At 37.9% G+C, this 18,640-nt stretch overlaps 1 protein-coding gene across 4 annotated transcripts in view; it reads right to left on the reverse strand.

Moving 5' to 3' along the window:
- The window catches only part of CGNL1 (cingulin like 1), a 56,814-nt gene that overhangs the window by 30,778 nt on the left and 7,396 nt on the right, over positions 1–18,640 (reverse strand). For 3 of the 4 annotated variants that reach the window (XM_064157530.1, XM_064157532.1, XM_064157529.1), the window contains 7 exons: positions 7,981–9,577; positions 7,362–7,456; positions 6,337–6,430; positions 5,247–5,348; positions 4,411–4,559; positions 3,801–3,936; positions 2,203–2,415 (listed from right to left, as the gene is read on the reverse strand). In XM_064157530.1, coding sequence (XP_064013600.1) covers positions 2,203–2,415; positions 3,801–3,936; positions 4,411–4,559; positions 5,247–5,348; positions 6,337–6,430; positions 7,362–7,456; positions 7,981–9,558 — 2,367 coding nt within the window. In that variant the 5' untranslated portion in view covers positions 9,559–9,577. The remainder of the gene's footprint in view (positions 1–2,202; positions 2,416–3,800; positions 3,937–4,410; positions 4,560–5,246; positions 5,349–6,336; positions 6,431–7,361; positions 7,457–7,980; positions 9,578–18,640) is intronic. The other variant, XM_064157531.1, reaches the window with a different exon arrangement.

The following is an 18,640-nucleotide window of genomic DNA, read 5'->3' on the forward strand; positions in this document are numbered from 1 at the left end:
ACTAATATACCCTGATCTGTCAAATACTAATACCCACATCACCTGTATTATAAACCACTATTTACCTTACTAAATACAACTAAATGGTCCTTTCCACTAATCTTTGCTGTAAATCCCTTGTATCCTACTACCCAATATAAATCTTTCCACCTTGTAATAACATTAAAAAATAAATATAATTCAAGAGCTTCAGTTGAATAAAACGTTATTTTCACACAGACTATTTGGTATTCCAGATTAACTGTAACACAAATAATTAACATCAGATGTAAGATCACCCATCTAACTCCCTGCAGAGACTGCTTATACTTTCCTGATAGATAGTATATAAAACTCAACACCTTATCTCAGACTGCAACCATAGGGCACTAGTACTAGAAACATTAAAAAAATCAAAACAACACAACCAAAAACAAAAACCAAACCACCAAGTTCCAATTAAGCATGATAAAAGTTTCTCTTCAAATAACACCAAAAATCACTGGAAACTGGAAGAGCAGAACCGGTGCTTAGAGCAACATTAATTAAATTTTACCTTTGAACATCTTATTAAATTCACTATTAGATAACTATGTCATGCAAGTAAATAAATGCTATTTATAACTATCTCTAAGCCACAGCAACCCAGGCACAGAGCCCTTTCCCAGACTGTGTTATTGTTACACCAAACAGAGTACTCTTTCATTTCTTGTCAGTTGTAATTACAGTCCCATAATTGAAACACAGTAAATTACCATGCAGTAACTTTGAAAGATGGTTCACTAAGGTTAAGCTGTCACTACAATTACTGTATAATAATTAAAAAAAAAAGATAATTTAAATGTTCTACTTTTCTCTCAGAGAAAAAAAAAAAGTTCAGTTCCAGCACCTTGGATGACTCAAATAACTTCATGATGATGTAAATGAAGATAAACAAGATAAACAACACATTTAGGCAAAGTCAAACAATCTCAAATAGAAGCCCTGGGCTGAATAAACAGGTCAGCAACTACTGACTTCTCTAAGCACTGAAGAAAATTTCACATTTAACCACCATCCTTTAAAATAATAGTCTCTATCAGAATTCAGTCATACAATATCAATCCAGCATCTTTCATATATGCTTCTGTTTTGTTCATAAACCATTAAAATATCGAGAAAATTCTCTCAAGTTTTATTCTCATTCAGTTCTACATTATATTTTCAGCCACAAACAGCAGGATAACTGCAATTCCCCTAACACCAGTGAGGTGTAGGTAAAAGACGTAAATTACCATGGCCATTTCTAACCATAAAACTTTGCCTCCAATTTTTATTTAGACTGGTCAAGTATAGTTTACTTGTTAAAATTTTCCTCAAATATTTGACATAAATTGAGGGAATGGGATACAGGAATGACACAAATAACTGGCATTGTAAAAAAGACAGTCAAAATTTTACAAGAACTGCCCCTTTGAAAACAACAAAAATCTTTTGAAAACTTCCTAGCTGCTGTCTCTGCAAAGACAGTTTCAGAGAGAGCATCTATTAGTAAACAGCAACAGATCCACCCATCTGAAAACTGTTTCTATTCTCCTCTTCATAAAGGCTTCCTGATGTTATAAGAGGCAATTCCTTCAGTTCTGTTTCTGTTTCCAGACACCCAGTCCCTGCTGTTTCCCTTGTGCAGACACTCACTTGACCATTCAGTAAACAAATAAGCTCAACAAATTAAAAGGACACAAAATAAAACAAAAGGAAAACCAGTAGTAAGTAGCTGAAGGGAACATGTGCGACAATGTAACCAGGGAACAGGACACAGAGCTGAAGATGGGCTGCAAAGAAATGGGAGAAAACTACTAGAAGCTCAAAACCTGTAATTTCAACAGCATCACTGGCAAAGCACGCAGACATTTCTCAAGACATTCTGAAGATTTCAGTGATTCCATTTAACCCAAGACAAATAGTCCTATCTACTATATTCCCATCTATTTTCTCCCCAAGGTTGCAACGAAGCAATAGTAAATAACTACTTGAAAAATAGGCCACGTCTTCAGCTGTAATAAACAACTGAAGTATTATGTAACTGTAAGAAATAAAACTTATTCTCAGTAGCTAAGAATCTCCTGGCCTGAATATTTATTTTACTAACAAAATAGGAATACCTGAAATCATTTAGTGTACAACATCTGTAAGAAGTATGATTTTTTTCCCCAAGGGATTAATTGTAATCACTTATATCACCTCTGTTGCTTCCTCCAGGCTCTTCTGTAGATTGAGCAATTCTTTATCATGTTGCTCTTTCAGTTTATCCATCTCCAAGTCATGGCTAGATACTTCTTCTTTTAGTGCTCCTTTTAAAGCTGTAAGTTCTCTCTCTCTTTTTCTCAAAATCTCTTCTTGCTGATCTTTTGCTATTAATATTTCCTGCAGATCCTGCTTCATTTGCATCAGCTCCTAAAGAACAAAATTAAACACAGCTGCATGACAAACAGCAACAGTGGATGTGCTCTTTGTGTTTCAGAGAAAAAAAGGCATGTAAGTTTAAGGTCCCCAAGGTCAACTTCGTTTTGGATGATCAACACATTTGTTTATGGCTTTCATAGTAAACTACAAATTTGCTTAAGCCTAATACTATTAGAAATTTAACATATAGCTGATCTTTTTGTATAATGGGTCAACATATTTGATGCTGCAAAACTATGAAAATATTTTGATGGTGTGCATTATGTTGTCTGTAAAGAAAGCAACAGTCAACTAAAGTTGGAACCTTGGTACATCTCCCTCTGTCCTATCTTCTGTGGCAAAGGGGTAGATAAGAACACACGAAAAACCCAACCAGTTCTCCCACACTGCAAGAGAAGTGAACTCAGTGGTAATCCCTTGTTGCCTTTTCTGCTGAAAAGAATAAGGAAAGTTGCTTCTGCAAGCATTGAACAGAAAACATGCACTCCCCAACAGAGTCCATGCCTTTACACCTTTCCTTCTCCCACTCCATTCACCTGGAAGTCATTTCCTCTCTAAATTGAAGAAAAGGAATCGGGTAGTCAGTAAATCTGAAGAATAAATTAACATATAACCAGAGAGCTTAAAAAAAAAAACCCACTTTGATATTTCTCGAGATGAGAATAATTACACTTTCAACAATAATGTAAACTTCCTCTTCTCTGAAGCAGGCTCAGTACATTTAAACCATTCCTACTCTGTCCTTAAGTCTACAATGAAATGGATTCTGCTACTGTCCCAGACAGGCACAGTCCACTGCTTAATTATTCATATTGACAGAAAATATTTTACAATGTTTACTTTAAATCTCTGCAGCTATGTTGTTTGTTTCTTACTCTGCCCTCATACAAAATATAAACAGTGATCACTATCTCCTTTACACCAACATTAGATAAGATGTGCTTTTGAGTCTTTCTTCCCTCCTCTATTCATATTAAAGTCAGTCTCCATAGGTAATGGTTTTCAGTACTATCAACAGAGTGAACAGTTATAGACTGCTTTGGTGACTGCTTTTTATCTCACCTTGATAATATTTATACTTTCTTTACACAGATCTTCCCTGTTCTGACCCAAAATCCTAATGGTTAAAACTGACACAGACAATTATCTGGTCCTCAACCATTAAGTTCTTAGTTTTTCTACTCTATAAAATGGTCGTACTTACACTTTTTATTCCTTTTGCTGTTAATGCAGTTACTATAATATGCCTTCTTCAGTCACCTAAGAATGGTACATTGTTTTGGATTGATAGAATGGGAAAAATTAAGATATGTATTTCTTCTATCTGTATTTTCGCTCCTACTTTTATGCAATTCTTCCAGTAATTTGTAACTAACCTCAAGCAGAACCTCTTTCTCCCCTTCATCAGCATGTTTTGCATTATCCAGTTCATCATGCATCTCAGACAGTTGGTCTTGAAGATCTCTGATCTCAGTTTGGTGCTGCTCCTGCTCCATCTTTACTTGAAAAAGCCTGATCAGGAAAAATCAGACAGAATTTTTATAATCTGTACAAATACCAATCTGAGCACTACAAAAATCACAAGTGTTTATTGCTGTGTTGCTCACAAGGCAATGGGTTAAAATGAGACAGAAAAATGAAATGTCAAAGGATAAAAATGAGAATTTTTAAGCGGGTATTTAAGCGGAAGGTTGTATTTATTTCCAAGCCTAGTACAGTATCCTTGGCTAAAGTATTCCAGTGCTTCCATATTATAAACACTTGAACTACATATTATAACAATGAAATATAAAAAGCAACTTACACTAAAAGGAAGACTATCAATTCAGCAAGCTTTCTTCTGGATGTTCTGAAAATATGTTTCTTTTAAATAGTAGAAATATTTCCCACAGTAACAAATATCACTCTGATTCTATTAACATATTCAAATAACAATGGTAATTTTAATCAAGAGGGTTGAAGAAAAAGTTTCTAGAACTAACTCACTCCTCTAGGTTTTGCCTGAGTTCCTTCTCATTTTCATCCAGCTGTTTTTTTAAAGCTTCTTTTTCACGTATACTTTCATCAAGTTGCAACTGAAGTTCTTTCAGGCTTGCTTGTGTAGCATCTCTGTCTTCTTTGGAATTCTGCTGATTCTGAATTTTGTACACCAGAAGTGAAGCAAGATGAGAGACTAAGCTTAAGTAAATTAAAAGCTCTGTTTCATTAAATGAAAGAAGCAATTTAGAGATTTTTATATTTTTCACTTACAGCAGTGCTTATTAATTTCTGAATATTAAAGTCTTGTAATATTTATTAAAACACACAAAGCACTCCTGTTTATTTTTTATTAGGTATGTATCCTCAGTACTAGCTAGTCAGTTTCAAGTATATTGATTCTTCTCACAGACTCAGAATGCAAATTGGAAGCCAGACTATTCCCATGTCTTCAGAGCATGGGTGTAGTTAATTACTTTGAATTCAGCACTGCAAAAATAATGTTGCAATTAATACAGAAGCTAACAGGAGTACCTATATCTCTCACTCCACGCATGTTTCGTCACAGTCAACATTTACCTCTGCAGATACTGAAGAAATTATACATGTGCTCACACTTAATGTTTTTATTCTCTGCTCCCAACTGTCACAAAGAAGGAGGTTTCTTAGAAAGAGTAACTAAGCTACAACTACATTTGAAATAAAAACTCTTCTGTAAAAGCACAGGTATATCTGGATTTAAAAGAACATGAAGCAAAAAAGATTCACCTGGAAGATCAGACATGACTTACTTAGAAAGGTGTATCTGAAAGAGTCAAAAGCTATGTAACAACAAAGTGCCGTACCCGAATTTCTAGATCCAGTTTTTTCTCTAATTCTTCCACTTTCCTTTCAAGTTCTGCTTTCTGTTCCGTCAATGCTTTTACTTCAGACGAGGAATCCGAAGTCTACAATTAAGTACATTTGTTTATTCCCACAAAGCCAGGATGTTCTTTGACAACTGTTCTTTAAAATCTAAACCTAAAAGTAAAGCTAATGAAGTGCAACATCAACTGCCTAAAGTAACCAGGGACTTTCATATAGGTCAAACCAAGCTAGTATTTCCAAAGGAACCATAATTTCACTTTCATAAAACTTCTTTATAATTGATCAAGGCATTTTGCCAATAACAAAAAAAAATTACAAACCTAAAGAAAAAAATAATTAGGCAACATATTAATTAAATCATAAGTAGCTGGGGCTAAATTTGACTGAAATATCTGGAGGTACACAAAATGGGCATCAAAAAGATTCACATTAATTTGTCAAGACAGATTTTCAGACACTGTTTTTTTAATATTTTCATTTTGACTAATTAGAGCCCAGGATAAAATAAACATCAAAAGTAAGCATTTAATCTTTCTTATGCCATTACTGCAACTGAGTAGTTCTTCACTTCACTTTTCAGCTGAAAAAACAGGTCAATATATAGCAGGAAACAAAAACTTTTCAGTAAGCAGACTGCAAAAATGCTATTATTGTAATACAGATTTTAAACAATATCCTGGATTACTGCTTTTCTAAATTAGAAATTCAAACACTCTCTCCACTTAGATATCATTATAATGAGAAGAAGCTCTGCAACTATTTTTTAAAACTATGAGTGTCAGATTTTCCCTTCCATCCAACAATGTTTTTATGAGCATGTTAAGCTTGCATGTCTCTCCTAAAACACAGAAGAAAAATGCAAAAGCTTTCACAATAGACTCCTCCAAATTACCTTTTAGTTGTCAAATAGATTTCCTGTAAGTCACCTCAGTACTTGATTAAGATTCAGTTATGCTACTGAGGCATTACAAGAGTAGTCTAACTGAAGTCAGTGAGAGGATTAAAATTTTTAAAGCCCTCTTAAAACTATACCACTATGAAACAATCCAAAACTTAATAGAAGTTTACCTGCGTCTTTCCAGCAGCTCTTGACTTTAACGTCTGAATTTTCTCAAAAACCAAGTTGACTTTCCTCTTTGTTGCATCGTCATTATCAGCGCTTCTAAGACACAGACAGCACAAGGAAGCAAAAAATATGATCAAAGGTACTATTTTGTTAGCATCAAAACAAATTCAGAGTGTTTGAACTACTGAAAATCATCGCCATTAAAAAAAATTATTTCTCATTGACTCACTGAATTTATCTTAACTAGGATTTCATTAAATCCTTTTAAATGGATAGTACTAAAAAATTCTATTCCAAATATTTTCAATTTTTTTCTTTTAAAAATAGAATCACTGAACTCTTTAACTGCAACTCTCTTCTACACAACAGTGGCTGTGTAGAGACAAGTATTCTGCATAGATATTATTCAAACACACAGAAATTAGAAGTAATTAGTGCTAGGTTTTGCAAGTTCTGACAATAACACCAGAAGAAAAATACTTCAACAACTTCCAGAAGCTGCTACATCAGGAATGCAAAGACATCTAAATACATCATGTGTATTTTAATTCATCTGCTCTTCCTTCATCTTTTAATAAGTAATCATTGCAAAATAACAAGTAAAAAAAGTTATAGGTGGATGAAGGATTAAACACAGAGTAACAAGAGAGCTTCTGCTAAATATTAAGAGGCAACACTTCTTTTGTTTAGAAAAAAGTCTATAAGCATTAACTCACATGAGGTCTGAATTTTTCATGAACCTCCATACCATATGAATTTTAAATTCAGAAGTATTTAAAAGAGAAACCATATTCTGATTCACAAATTTCAACTATATTTAATTAAATTCTGCACAATACCTTATGTATGTCCTGATTGCCTGGGTATTTCAAGATCTTATGCCTTAAAAGACACAGCTGAGATACAGAATTATGAAACAGACCCTTCACTTAGCAAAAGCTTTGATTTTAGTTTCACTTTTTAAAATGCAATAGAAAAATAAACTTTGAAAACACACGCTCTCCTCTCCAAAAGGGCGTTTACTAACCCTTCCTTGAGGTAATTGTAAAGTATCTGTTTAGCAGTCTCTTCATTTGTTTGCTGTGCAAGATCTTGCTGGCCTTTTAAGAGATCAGGAGTTGCCTAAAATTACAAGATAAAAGGTCAAAAAAATAGAATCCTATTAGGGATGGAAAATACAACATGTACAGCTGAAGCTCTCCATTCTGTTCTATTACAAAAACATTTGTGTAGTGTGGACCTAAAGTTCATAACAATCCACTGGAGTTTTGGCTTACTGCAAGAAGAAAGTATATTCCACAAGGAAGGAAGAAACTATTTTACATGGAGTTACATATATTTTAACATCCTATTATTGTGTATTTATGCTTAAAAATCATCATAACATCATTTACAATAATCCTCCTTGGCCTCGCCATCTTCCTTCACACATACAAGCTGTTTCACAAGCTGTGTTTTCTATACCTGCTACTAAAGGAATAATTTTTGTATCTGCATTTCTCCAGAACAATTCTGCTATCCAATTTGGAAGTATTGTGAGATGGGAAATTGTCACAATAAAGAGCAGAAAAATCTGCTTTTAACAATATAGAAGTTTTAGTATGCTTCAGTGCAAAACACAACTATAAAAGTAAATTCAAAATTACCTGTACATTATGGGCAGATGAAAATGTTTTTACAGAAATAACCTTGGCTCCCGAGTCAGGTGGAATTGTGATTCGATTTGGCAGCAACAACGTAGAAGTTACTGTTCTAGCTTCCTCTCTCTTATTCTGTCCTGGGAGCGTAGATGACCTAAATATTGAGCTCTCACTATCAGCTCCATTTTGTTTATGATATTGCAAAGAACTGAAATTGCTGTTCTGAGTGTCTTTATCAGGCAATGGCAGTTTTCCAATACTTCGAGCAGAAATCTTCATCTCTTTAGAGGGTGACCTTTGTTCTTTAGATAACTGCTTGTGAAGGCAAACTTTAGATGGTCTCAGCAAGTGCTCAGTTGACTTACCCAAGCCTTTACTGAAATCGCCTAAGCAATCTGAATTGACATCAAGCCTCAATGACAGGGCACTATCAACACTTCTTGATCTTTTACGATCATCTGGATGAATTCTATTTCTTTTTCCTGACCTACCTCTCCTGTGAGGATCAACTTTCTTATCAAACTTTTCAATCAGCTGATCTACTCCTGGAAGTGAACCAGTGTCAATATCACGACCAGTTCCAGGCAAAAATGGGATATATCTTCTGTTTTCATGACGATTAACGTTGTCTGCATAGATGGCATACTCCTGATCATCAAGTAAAAATCTGTACAAGGAATTTGCAGAAGTGGGAGTAGCCGATGAGGAAGAGGATCTTCTTGAGTCATCCAATAATGGCCCAGATGAATCTTGTCTGCGGAAAGGAAGTACATCTGGTCTGGGTTTTCTTGTCTCCAGACAAGCAGTGGGACTAACACATGGGGATGCTCTTGCAGATGGAAATGATTCTGAAACACACACTTCATTGGGGCAGATCATGCTACTGTGACAATCCAGCAGCTGCTTATTTTGATCTTCTACTGACCTGTTCACATGTACCTTTTTTGAATTTGCTTTGGCTGGCTCTGCAAGGTGTGTATTGGTTTTCTGCAGAGGCACTACTTTAGATGAGGAAATCCAAGGCTTTGCTTCAGTTTTTACATCTGCAGCAGATATAGACGTACTGCACACAGAAGACTGGTAATTATCCAAGTTCAAGCTATTTTTTGCAGGATCATAAGGCTGTAAAAGTTCAGGATGTCTTTGAAAGTTCAATAGATTGGAGGATTTCATTGTTTCATCTTTAAAATCTGATATCCCGTTTTCCTTTTCATCCAGACTGGTTATCTTTAGGCTTTTAAGCATACAGGGTTGTATGTGCTGTGTTCCAGAAAACTTTGCGTGTTCACTGTTTTTGTCCTCCAACTTAGAGGCAGGATTGGAGACTGTGTCTGGCTTGCTTACAGTCTGAGGAATTACCTGCTGTTCTTTTCCAGAAGCAGAATTTTCTGACAAATGTCCTTCTGTATTGTTTAGTACTATGTAAGGATGCCCATCAATTCCTTGGACTCTAATACTGACACCGTAAGATCCCGTCCTAGAATTTTGTCCATTTTTAGCTTTTTGAGTCTCCTGACTTGCGAGTTCAAGAGTGACTTCATAGTTCTGCTGCACATGCTTAAAACCAGTAAAACAGGGCTCCATGATAATCCAAGGATTATAGCTGGATAGAAGAAACATTACGAAAGTGTCAGTTTTAAATAATTTAGATTATTTCTTTTTTTTTTAATTCCACTATTCAGTGTGACTATGAGGACTAACATTAAGATGCAGAGAAATCAATACATAAGCTACACAAAGGCCAAAGCAAATGCATTGTGATACAAATAATGCCTGGATCAATATAATGCTATTTTATAACTGCAAAAGTTAAGAAACAGTGGTTCAGTTTACTAACACAAAGTAGATGCTAGTTGCTTTGGAATCAAATTACTTCAAATACAAGGAAATTTTCTGAGTCAAAGGAGCTTTTTTTTTTTTAAATAAAGTATTTTATTTTTTTGAAATATGGAAAAAAAAATACAGATATATAAATTGCCACTACCTCTACAAGAAAGTAATACAGGTAGCAATGCAAATATCATAGAATGGTCCGAGCCAGAGGGGTCCTCTAGAGGTCATCTAGTCTGGCCCCCCTGCAGTCAGCAGAGACATTCCCACTAGACCAGGTCACCCAGGGCCCCATCTAGCCTCACCCTGAATGTCTCCAGGGAATGGGCCTCAACCACCTCCCTGGGCAACCTGTTCCAGTGCTCCACCACCTTCATAGTAAAGAACTTGTTCCTAACATCCAATCTAAATCTCCTTTTCTCAAGCTTGAACCCATTGCCCCTTGTCCTGTCACTGCAGGCCCTTGTAAAGAGTTTCTCTCCATCCTTCCTGTAGGCCCCCTTCAGGTACTGGAAGGCTGCTATTAGGTCCCCGCAGAGCCTCCTCCTCTCCAGACCGAACAACCCCAGCTCTCTCAGCTGTCCTCGTAGCAGAGGTGCTCCAACTCTTTGATCATTTTTGCGGCCCTCCTCTGTACCCCCTCCATCAGGTCCATGTCCTTCCTGTAATGAGGGTTCCAGAAGGCTTTCCTCAGAGTTCCTATTTTGTAGAACATCAAGTAACCATGGATAATACTCTCATGAATTACATACCAAAATGTTCTTTTACAATACATGGAAACATTGGTTTTGTAGTATTGTAAACATTTTCAAATAAAATTTTAAAAGCCTGGCTGATTTTCCTCACATAGCCTTTCTGATGAAAATTTAAATCCTCCAATTCTGCCAATTGTCTAATTACAGTTAGTTGTATCTCTCCATACCATTGTAGAGCGGGCATCTCTTGCAGACTTAACAGCAATAGATTAAAACCAAAGCTGTTCCTTTTCCACCTGTCTGCCCCATTCCTCTGATGGTCATAACCACATAAAAAATGAGAACATTTGAAAACTCTGATGCCTGACACTACACCTCAGTCATGAAAATTTGCAGACTGGCATAGCTACTTAAATGCAATGGGAAGGGAAGCCATCCAGAGGGACCTGGACAGGCTGGAGAGGTGGGCACAAGCCAACTTCATGAGGTTCAACAAGACCAAGTGCAAGGTCCTGCAGCTGGGTCGAGGCAATCCCAAGCACAAATACACGCTGGACAGTGACTGGCTGGAGAGCAGCCCTGAGGAGAGGGACTTCAGGATGCTGGTGGATCAGAAATTCAACATGAGTCAGCTGTGTGCACTTGCAGCCCAGAGGGCCAACCAGATCCTGGGCTGCATCAGAAGTGTGGCCAGCAGGTTGAGGGAGGTGATTCTCCCTCTCTACTCCATTCTGGTGAGACCCCACCTGGAGTACTGCATCCAGTTCTGGAGCCTGACCAGAGAAGGGCCATGAGGATGATCAGAGGGCTGGAGCATCTCTGCTATGAGGACAGACTGAAAGAGTTGGGGCTGCTCAGTCTGGAGAAGAGGAGGCTCCGAGGTGCCCTTATTGTGGCCTTCCAGTACCTGAAGGGGGCCTACAAAAAAGCTGGGGAATCACTCTTTAGGTTATCAGGGAGTGACAGGACTAGGGAGAACGGAGCAAAGCTGGAGATGGGTAGATACAAAATGGAAGTGAGGAGGAAGTTCTTCAGCATGCGAGTGATGAGACTCTTGAATGGATTGCTCAGGGAGGTGGTTGAGGCTCCATCCCTGGAGGTGTTTAAAGCCAGGCTGAATGAGACTGTGGCCAGCCTGATCTAGGGCAGCATGTCACTGCCCATGGCAGGGCGGTTGGAAGTAGATGATCCTTGTGGTCTCCTCCTACCATGACTGATTCTATGATTTGATAAGCCTTGAAATTCTAACATCTGATAGAGTGGAGAAGCTGACAGCTGGGGGCACTGACAGCTACAACTGTCCAGTTTTAATCTACTTTACTCCTGATGAAGCCCTCAAATACTATGACAGAAGTTTGTTTACTCTTAATCTTAGGAAAAGAGGTTAGACATTTTAATAGTGGTTAGGACCCATAGTTTCCTTTAGTTAAAAAAAACACAGGTGGGGAGTTTGTTTCATTTTGAACAGAGGGTGATAAAAATTCTAGTTTCAAAGATTCTATCAAGTTAAGACTTTTAATTTTAAATAATACAGTCTTGCTAGAAATTTTACTTGCTGTCTTGGAGTTTTAAAATAATTTTCAGAAATCCAAGTAATTATTCTGCACAAATTCATAATTAGATAAACAAAATCAGTTCTTATCACTTATTTGTGAAGCAATTATTATCACAACAGCATACACAAATTAATCAGGACATAAAAAACAACTACTTCAATAAATTATTTTCTTTTGAAAAGACCTACTTGCTATAACAGCAGATAATATAGGGATCAATAAAGTCAAGGACATATAACCATAAATATCTGAATATATGCCTGACAAATTCGGTGGCTTTTTATGATGAAGTCACAGCAACAGTGGACAAGGGAAGGACAACTGATGTCATCTACCTGGACCTGAGTAAGGCATCTGACTCTGTCCCACATGACATCCTGGTCACCAAACTGGAAAAACATAGACTTGACGGATGGAGCACTCACTGGATAAAGAATTGGCTGAACAGTCACATGCAGAGAGTGGTGATCAATAGCATAATGTCCACCTGGAGACCAGTGACAAGTGGCATCCCTCAGGGGTCAGCGCTGGGACCAGTGCTGTTTAACATCCTTGTCAGTGATATGGACAGAGGAATTCAGTGCACCCTCAGTAAGTAAGTAAGACACCAAGCTGTGTGGCACAGTTGACTTGCCAGAGGGCAGTGATGCTATCCAGAGGGACCTGGGCAGGCTGGAGAGGTGGGCCCAGGACCAAGCTCATGACATTCAACAAGGCCAAGTGTAAGGTCCTGCACCTGGGTCGGCACAATCCCAGGCACAGATACAGGTTGGGTTTCAAACAGCTGGAGAGCAGCCCTGAGGAAAAGGACTTGGGAGTCTGTGTTGATGAAAAGCTCAACATGAGCCAACAGTGTGCACATGCAGCCCAGACAGCAACTGTGTCCTGGACTGCATCAAGAGAAGCATGGCCAGCAGAGCAAGGGAAGTGATTCTCCCCCTTTACTCTGCTCTTGTCAGACTCCATCTGGTATACTGTGTGCAGTTCTGAGTCCCCAACACAAGAGGGACATGGAACTGTTGGAGCGAATCCAGAGGAGAGCCATGAAGATGAACAGAGGGCTGGAGCACCTCTGCTATGAGGACAGGCTACTAGAGTTGGGGCTCTTCAGTCTGGGGAAGAGAAGGATTCGAGGAGATCTTATAGTGGCCTTCCAGTATCTGATGGGTCTTACAGAAAGGCTGGGGAGGGCCTATTGACAAGGTCTTGTAATGACAGGATGAGGGGTAATGGGTTTAAACTGGAAAAGGGGAGATTTAGACTAGATGTTAGGAGAAAGTTCTTTACAGTGAGGGTGGTGAGACACTGGCACAGGTTGCCCAGGGAGGTTGTGGATGCTCCCTCCCTGGAGGGGTTCAAGGCCAGGTTGGATGAGGCCTTGAGCAACCTGCTTTAGTGGGAGGTGTCCTTGCCTACAGTGGGGGGGAGGGTGGGGGGGGGAGGGTGTTGAAGCTGGATGATTCTTGAGGTCCCTTACAACCTAGACCATTCCATGATTCTATCTTTCAGAGGTTAAAAATTCAGCTGCAGTATAGAACAATGATAGTACATCGACTCCTCCTATTTGGTAACCTCATTTGCTATTCATACCAAGCCATGTTTTACTGAGCAGCAAAGTCTCACCTGAAAACTTGTGAACAGTTTAGAAAACAAACAGCCTGATTCTCTACAATTACATCATACAAACTTAAACAGCTGGATACACTGACTAACAAGTTCTGTAAATCCAGGCATCATCTAGAACAAGCCCAAAAGAACACAGAGTTAAAGACTAAGGAAACAGACACAAACAAAGCAAATTCACTCCAGTAGGCAACACATCAAAGTTTTACAGACATCATTGTTCTGAATGTACTCACTGTACGCTCCAGAAAAGTTATTTCATTTCAAATTTCAGCAAGAGTACTTTTCAATCAAACATCTTCTTGAAAACTCTCAAGAGCTTAAAGAAAGTGACTCACTGAGTTTACTATAGACTCAGCCTGGGTCTGCAGGATTTCTATGTCTTTTTATGCATAGTCCCTTCCTCATTCTGAAACCCCATGAAAACCACATGTAGTCCCCATCCAGTCACATTCAGTTTCAGCATACATACTTTAGCCTGCTATCAAGTGATCTAAAACAATGCAGGCCATAATACACTATGCTCAAAGCAACAGTTCAAACACACTTATCTCAGATTGTACAATCCTCCCTTCTTTTGTCAGCTAGCAACCATGCTGCCACACAGCTTTACTGATCGGGGAGGGGGAAGTTTTCTTCAGATCAGAAGGCACTACGGAATGATGGGCTCATGGATTCTGGCAGCAACATGGCCTTGGATTGCTTTAGTCAATCACAAAATTCCAAATTTAATCTGTTTTAACTCCAATTTCCAGGGACAGAAACCCTTAAAAATTTCTGCAAACAAACAAAGCCAGCAGTTAGAATGGTTCAGACCTTTCAATTTTGGGATTTCTTAAAATAAGCCTTCGTAAAGGTGTTTAAGCACTCATATTAAATACTGTCCTCCAGTGGGTATCAAAGTCCCATATTTTACCATCACTCAGAAGCGGTTTCATCTTTCTGAAGAATTTATTTTTGCCAAAAACACAAACTGACATTTTTGGTTAGTGGTTCTCATGTCTGAAAATTCGATACTCTACACATTCTTCTGTAACATTTTGTTCTTCAGTGGTGATACGATACTTCACAAAGAACCACAGGACAGCAACACTAATGGTTTAGCAGTTCAAAAGCATGTTTTTAAAAATGCTTCCAAAACATTTCCTTTCACAGCTATTTTAAAGTTAGCTACCAGGAGCTATGAGAGACCCACCTTACAAAAAAAAACAAAACCACAAACAGAAAAGCCCTGTAATTTGGAACCCTGACTGCTCTTCCTGTCAACATGAGCAGAAAAGAGTGTCTTTGACAAACATACCCCTGTGCCACACATGGCTGTTCTCTTCAGCAGCTCTGCAGCCTTCCTAACATTACAGCATCACAAAGGCAAGGAATTGTGTCCACTCATCCATTTCAGTTCTTCTTTAGCCAATTATACAAGACAGAATTATTAAAACAAAATGCTTTCGCAATTCTGTTAACTGCCATGATCTGCATATGAGGCTTACTCTTCTGCATCCTGCCCATACACCCTTAATTTCTAAGCTCACCTCTAACATATTTGCTATAAAGCACCTCACACTTCCTGCTTCTAGCCTGTGAGCCAACTGGCTGTACTGGACAAAAGAGACTCCCAAGATATGTAACGCAGGCAGAGATGCTAAGCATGTAGAGGTGGGACACTATGCCACCAGCAGATATGTTCCCCGACCTCCTTTGCCTCACGCTACATGTGTGCTCCTCTTACATTCATCAAGTGAAAGAATATGGAAAAATAAAAAACATCTGACTTTTTCACTTGTCTTATAGCACTAGGACTACTCCTTGACTTCCCTAATGATAGTAAAACAGGAACTACCTCATATCCAGTAACAATCCTGACACTCCTAAGACTGAATCAGCTGAAGGTTTTTGATTAAAGGAAGATTAAGGCACACCCACACCACCTTCTCTTCAGGAGTGAACTTTCAGAATTCTGAACATTTCAAGCTATTAAAGGCTAAATTATAAAATTACATTTGAGTCCATGAAATTTACCTCCAATTTTTTCTTAATAATAATTAAAAAAGTCACTGCCCATATTCTCTATTCAGTGCCTTTTTTCAAGAAGAGGGATGCAACACTTTGATGTTTACTCCAGGCTTCTCACTCTGCACAGCAATGCCAAGAAGGAACTACAAAAGTTGTACTCCAGCTTTATGTAACATGGAGTTTGCTCTCTAAGCTAAATAATGGCTCCTCTGTGCAGCTGGCTACTCAAAAAGTACCAGCAGTACCACAAAAAGACAAAGTGGGTGTTAGGTCAATAATAAATGACAGTGCTACAGAAAAAGGACAGGAAATAACTTTAGAAGAGGAAGGAAAACTTACATACTGTGAGGGTAACGAAAAGGAAGCAGACAGGATAATTCATGGAAAGACTGAAGCTGTAATGTTCCACACTTGGTGGAACATATTCTCACAAACACACCCTACAAACAGAGGGGAAACTTGACATTTCATCACTGTCACTACCTACAACTGGAGGGTTCTGCAAATACATAATGAGCCTGGCTTGCTGTCCCTTTTAGTCTACACGGAAGATAATTTCAGGGTACCTCAATTTAATTGACCTACTGCTTACAGGAGAACAGAAAGAAGAAATGTAAAATTATAATATATAGGACTTTAGAAAGGATCAGTGATACTAATTTAAGAACAAACTGACAATATCCAGCAACAGAATGACATCTGAAACAACAAGTTTGCCATTTTTAAGGTATATTTCCTTATCCTCATTTAAGATTTTTCTCCTACCATAGGTATATTTTGTCTATCTGGCAGTCACTCCTGACAATTATTAGAAAGAAAATTATGGTAGCTACAGAACACAATAAAACTTTCACAACAATTTCTTCTTGTCCCTGTGCTGTCTGTAAACTGCCTCTCCCTGTCTAGTAGACAAAATTCAAGTTTCATAAGGCCTATAAAGAGAATTGACTACAATACATCATGTCATAATTCAGTACATGCAGGCTCTCTGATGTCTGCATCAAAATTTCTATACATGAAGAACTGGAAAATGGAGCTCTCAGTTTTAAAATATTCATTGCCTTTAAAAGCAGCCCAAAAGCCTATTTATTGGAATGAGATTGTTAATAATTTTTATGCTTGAGAAAAATGAGTTACTGGGAACCTAAGCAATATATCAGTGTTACACCACAAAATCTTACGCTTCTGGTATCATACAAAAGACACAAGACCAAATCAAAGTATTTCTTCAGCCTCCAAGGCAGTGTTGACCTATTGCCATGTATCCCATAAAAAAAAAAAAAGCTAGCAAATTATATTTTTCCAAAACCACTACATATAAACAAATGTCACAAGGTACTTCTAAACTTAATGTTTAATCCCATCCACCGCCTACATACAGTCTCTCCTTTTGTAGTCCCTGCAGGCATCTATATTGCAGACTGAGGCACTGCAAGAGAAAACCACCAGGTTTTGATCTTCTATATTCCAGTATGGTTCCAGGACTGAATACTACACATTGTACCATTATCTGCAACAAAATTCATACTCATTGCCAATTCAAGGTGTGCATGGTGACCATGTAGAGAAGTAAATGCTGGACAACCATACACTTAAGACTGCAAGTGGGTTGCTCATGCCTCCCTTGGAAAGCAGTATTCCAGCCTCCAAACTTGAAGCATTCTATAAATGAAACTTTGTATTTCCCGTTGTATCCAAATTGTGATTAAATATGGAAGTCATATGCCTTTGGATGCAAAATAAGAAATAAAGTCCAGCTACGACCACTGACTCTGGGAATTCTGGGTGCAACAGGAAGAGTGCCATCACAGTAATACATTTTAACAGTAATAACAACATTTCTGAATCAATTACTTTCTATTTTGTGGAAAATACCACTCGCTGTTCTGATTTTGGATGGCAGCCTAGGTTTGATAAGTTAGCATTTCCTGCTGGACAAAACTTCCAAACAACACTTTCCTTGCATAGCTGTTAGTTGAAGCAAACAGTCATGCATAGGTTAGCATGGGTAACAAGTCATTTTATCAATTTCTCCTGAAGCACAGTACAGCAAAGTGGGTAAGTCTGCAATTTGTTGCCTTAAAGATGAGGATTTCAGTTTCAGTTCTACCCAAGTATTAAACAGCCTTATTCAGATGCTGAGACAATAAACCAAGATATTAATAGCCACCTTTTCAAGGTCAGGAAAATAAATGTATTTATTAAAGTAGCAAGAACTACTAACAGCAGTTAGAGCAAAAGATATTGTACACTTTCTTACAGCTTGGCTCATACACTCTGTGGCTGAAAAATGTTCTGTGTGAGGAAGTCTCAATATCTCAAACGTAAAACATCTTGTTAGTCCTATGAAAGTATGTGACAGATCAGCCAAACGCCTGAGCTGCATGACAACTAGCAGGTTTTGTCTGCCTTTTTTTTCCCCAAAAGGAAAATCTGCTTCAATAGCTATAAATCAAGAACAATATTTTGGCAGATCTTCAGGTCTCATAAATTGTCAAAGTTTGATTGCAGACAAGGACTCAATACATAGCAGATTAAGAAAATGGGATCTATATTAATTCATATAGTCATAATTTTACAGGATTTATCTGCAAAGAAAATATGGCATGACCTTGCAGAGATTGACACAAATACCTGCATACCACTATATTGCTTCATCTCCCACAGACACATATACACCTGTAGAAGCTATCTTTTGCCATTAATACAGAATGCAAGCTACTGGGATTATCTACTTGCACCCTAAGTATTTCAACAGCACTGTGGTACAATTAACATTTATAAACTTCAAATACAAAAAGCAAGCAAATGACAGAGCCTTATACTCAGCTCAGAGTTAACTATATACACATGATAAGTCACTCAATTGCTCCTCATTTTCATTACATACTTGTGAAGGAGGCAGTTACATGTTTTGTTTTTAAAAGTAATAAACTCACCAAGGGGAAG

The sequence above is a fragment of the Pogoniulus pusillus genome, chromosome 17 (assembly GCF_015220805.1).
Source record: "Pogoniulus pusillus isolate bPogPus1 chromosome 17, bPogPus1.pri, whole genome shotgun sequence".
NCBI classification, from domain to species: Eukaryota; Metazoa; Chordata; class Aves; order Piciformes; family Lybiidae; genus Pogoniulus; species Pogoniulus pusillus.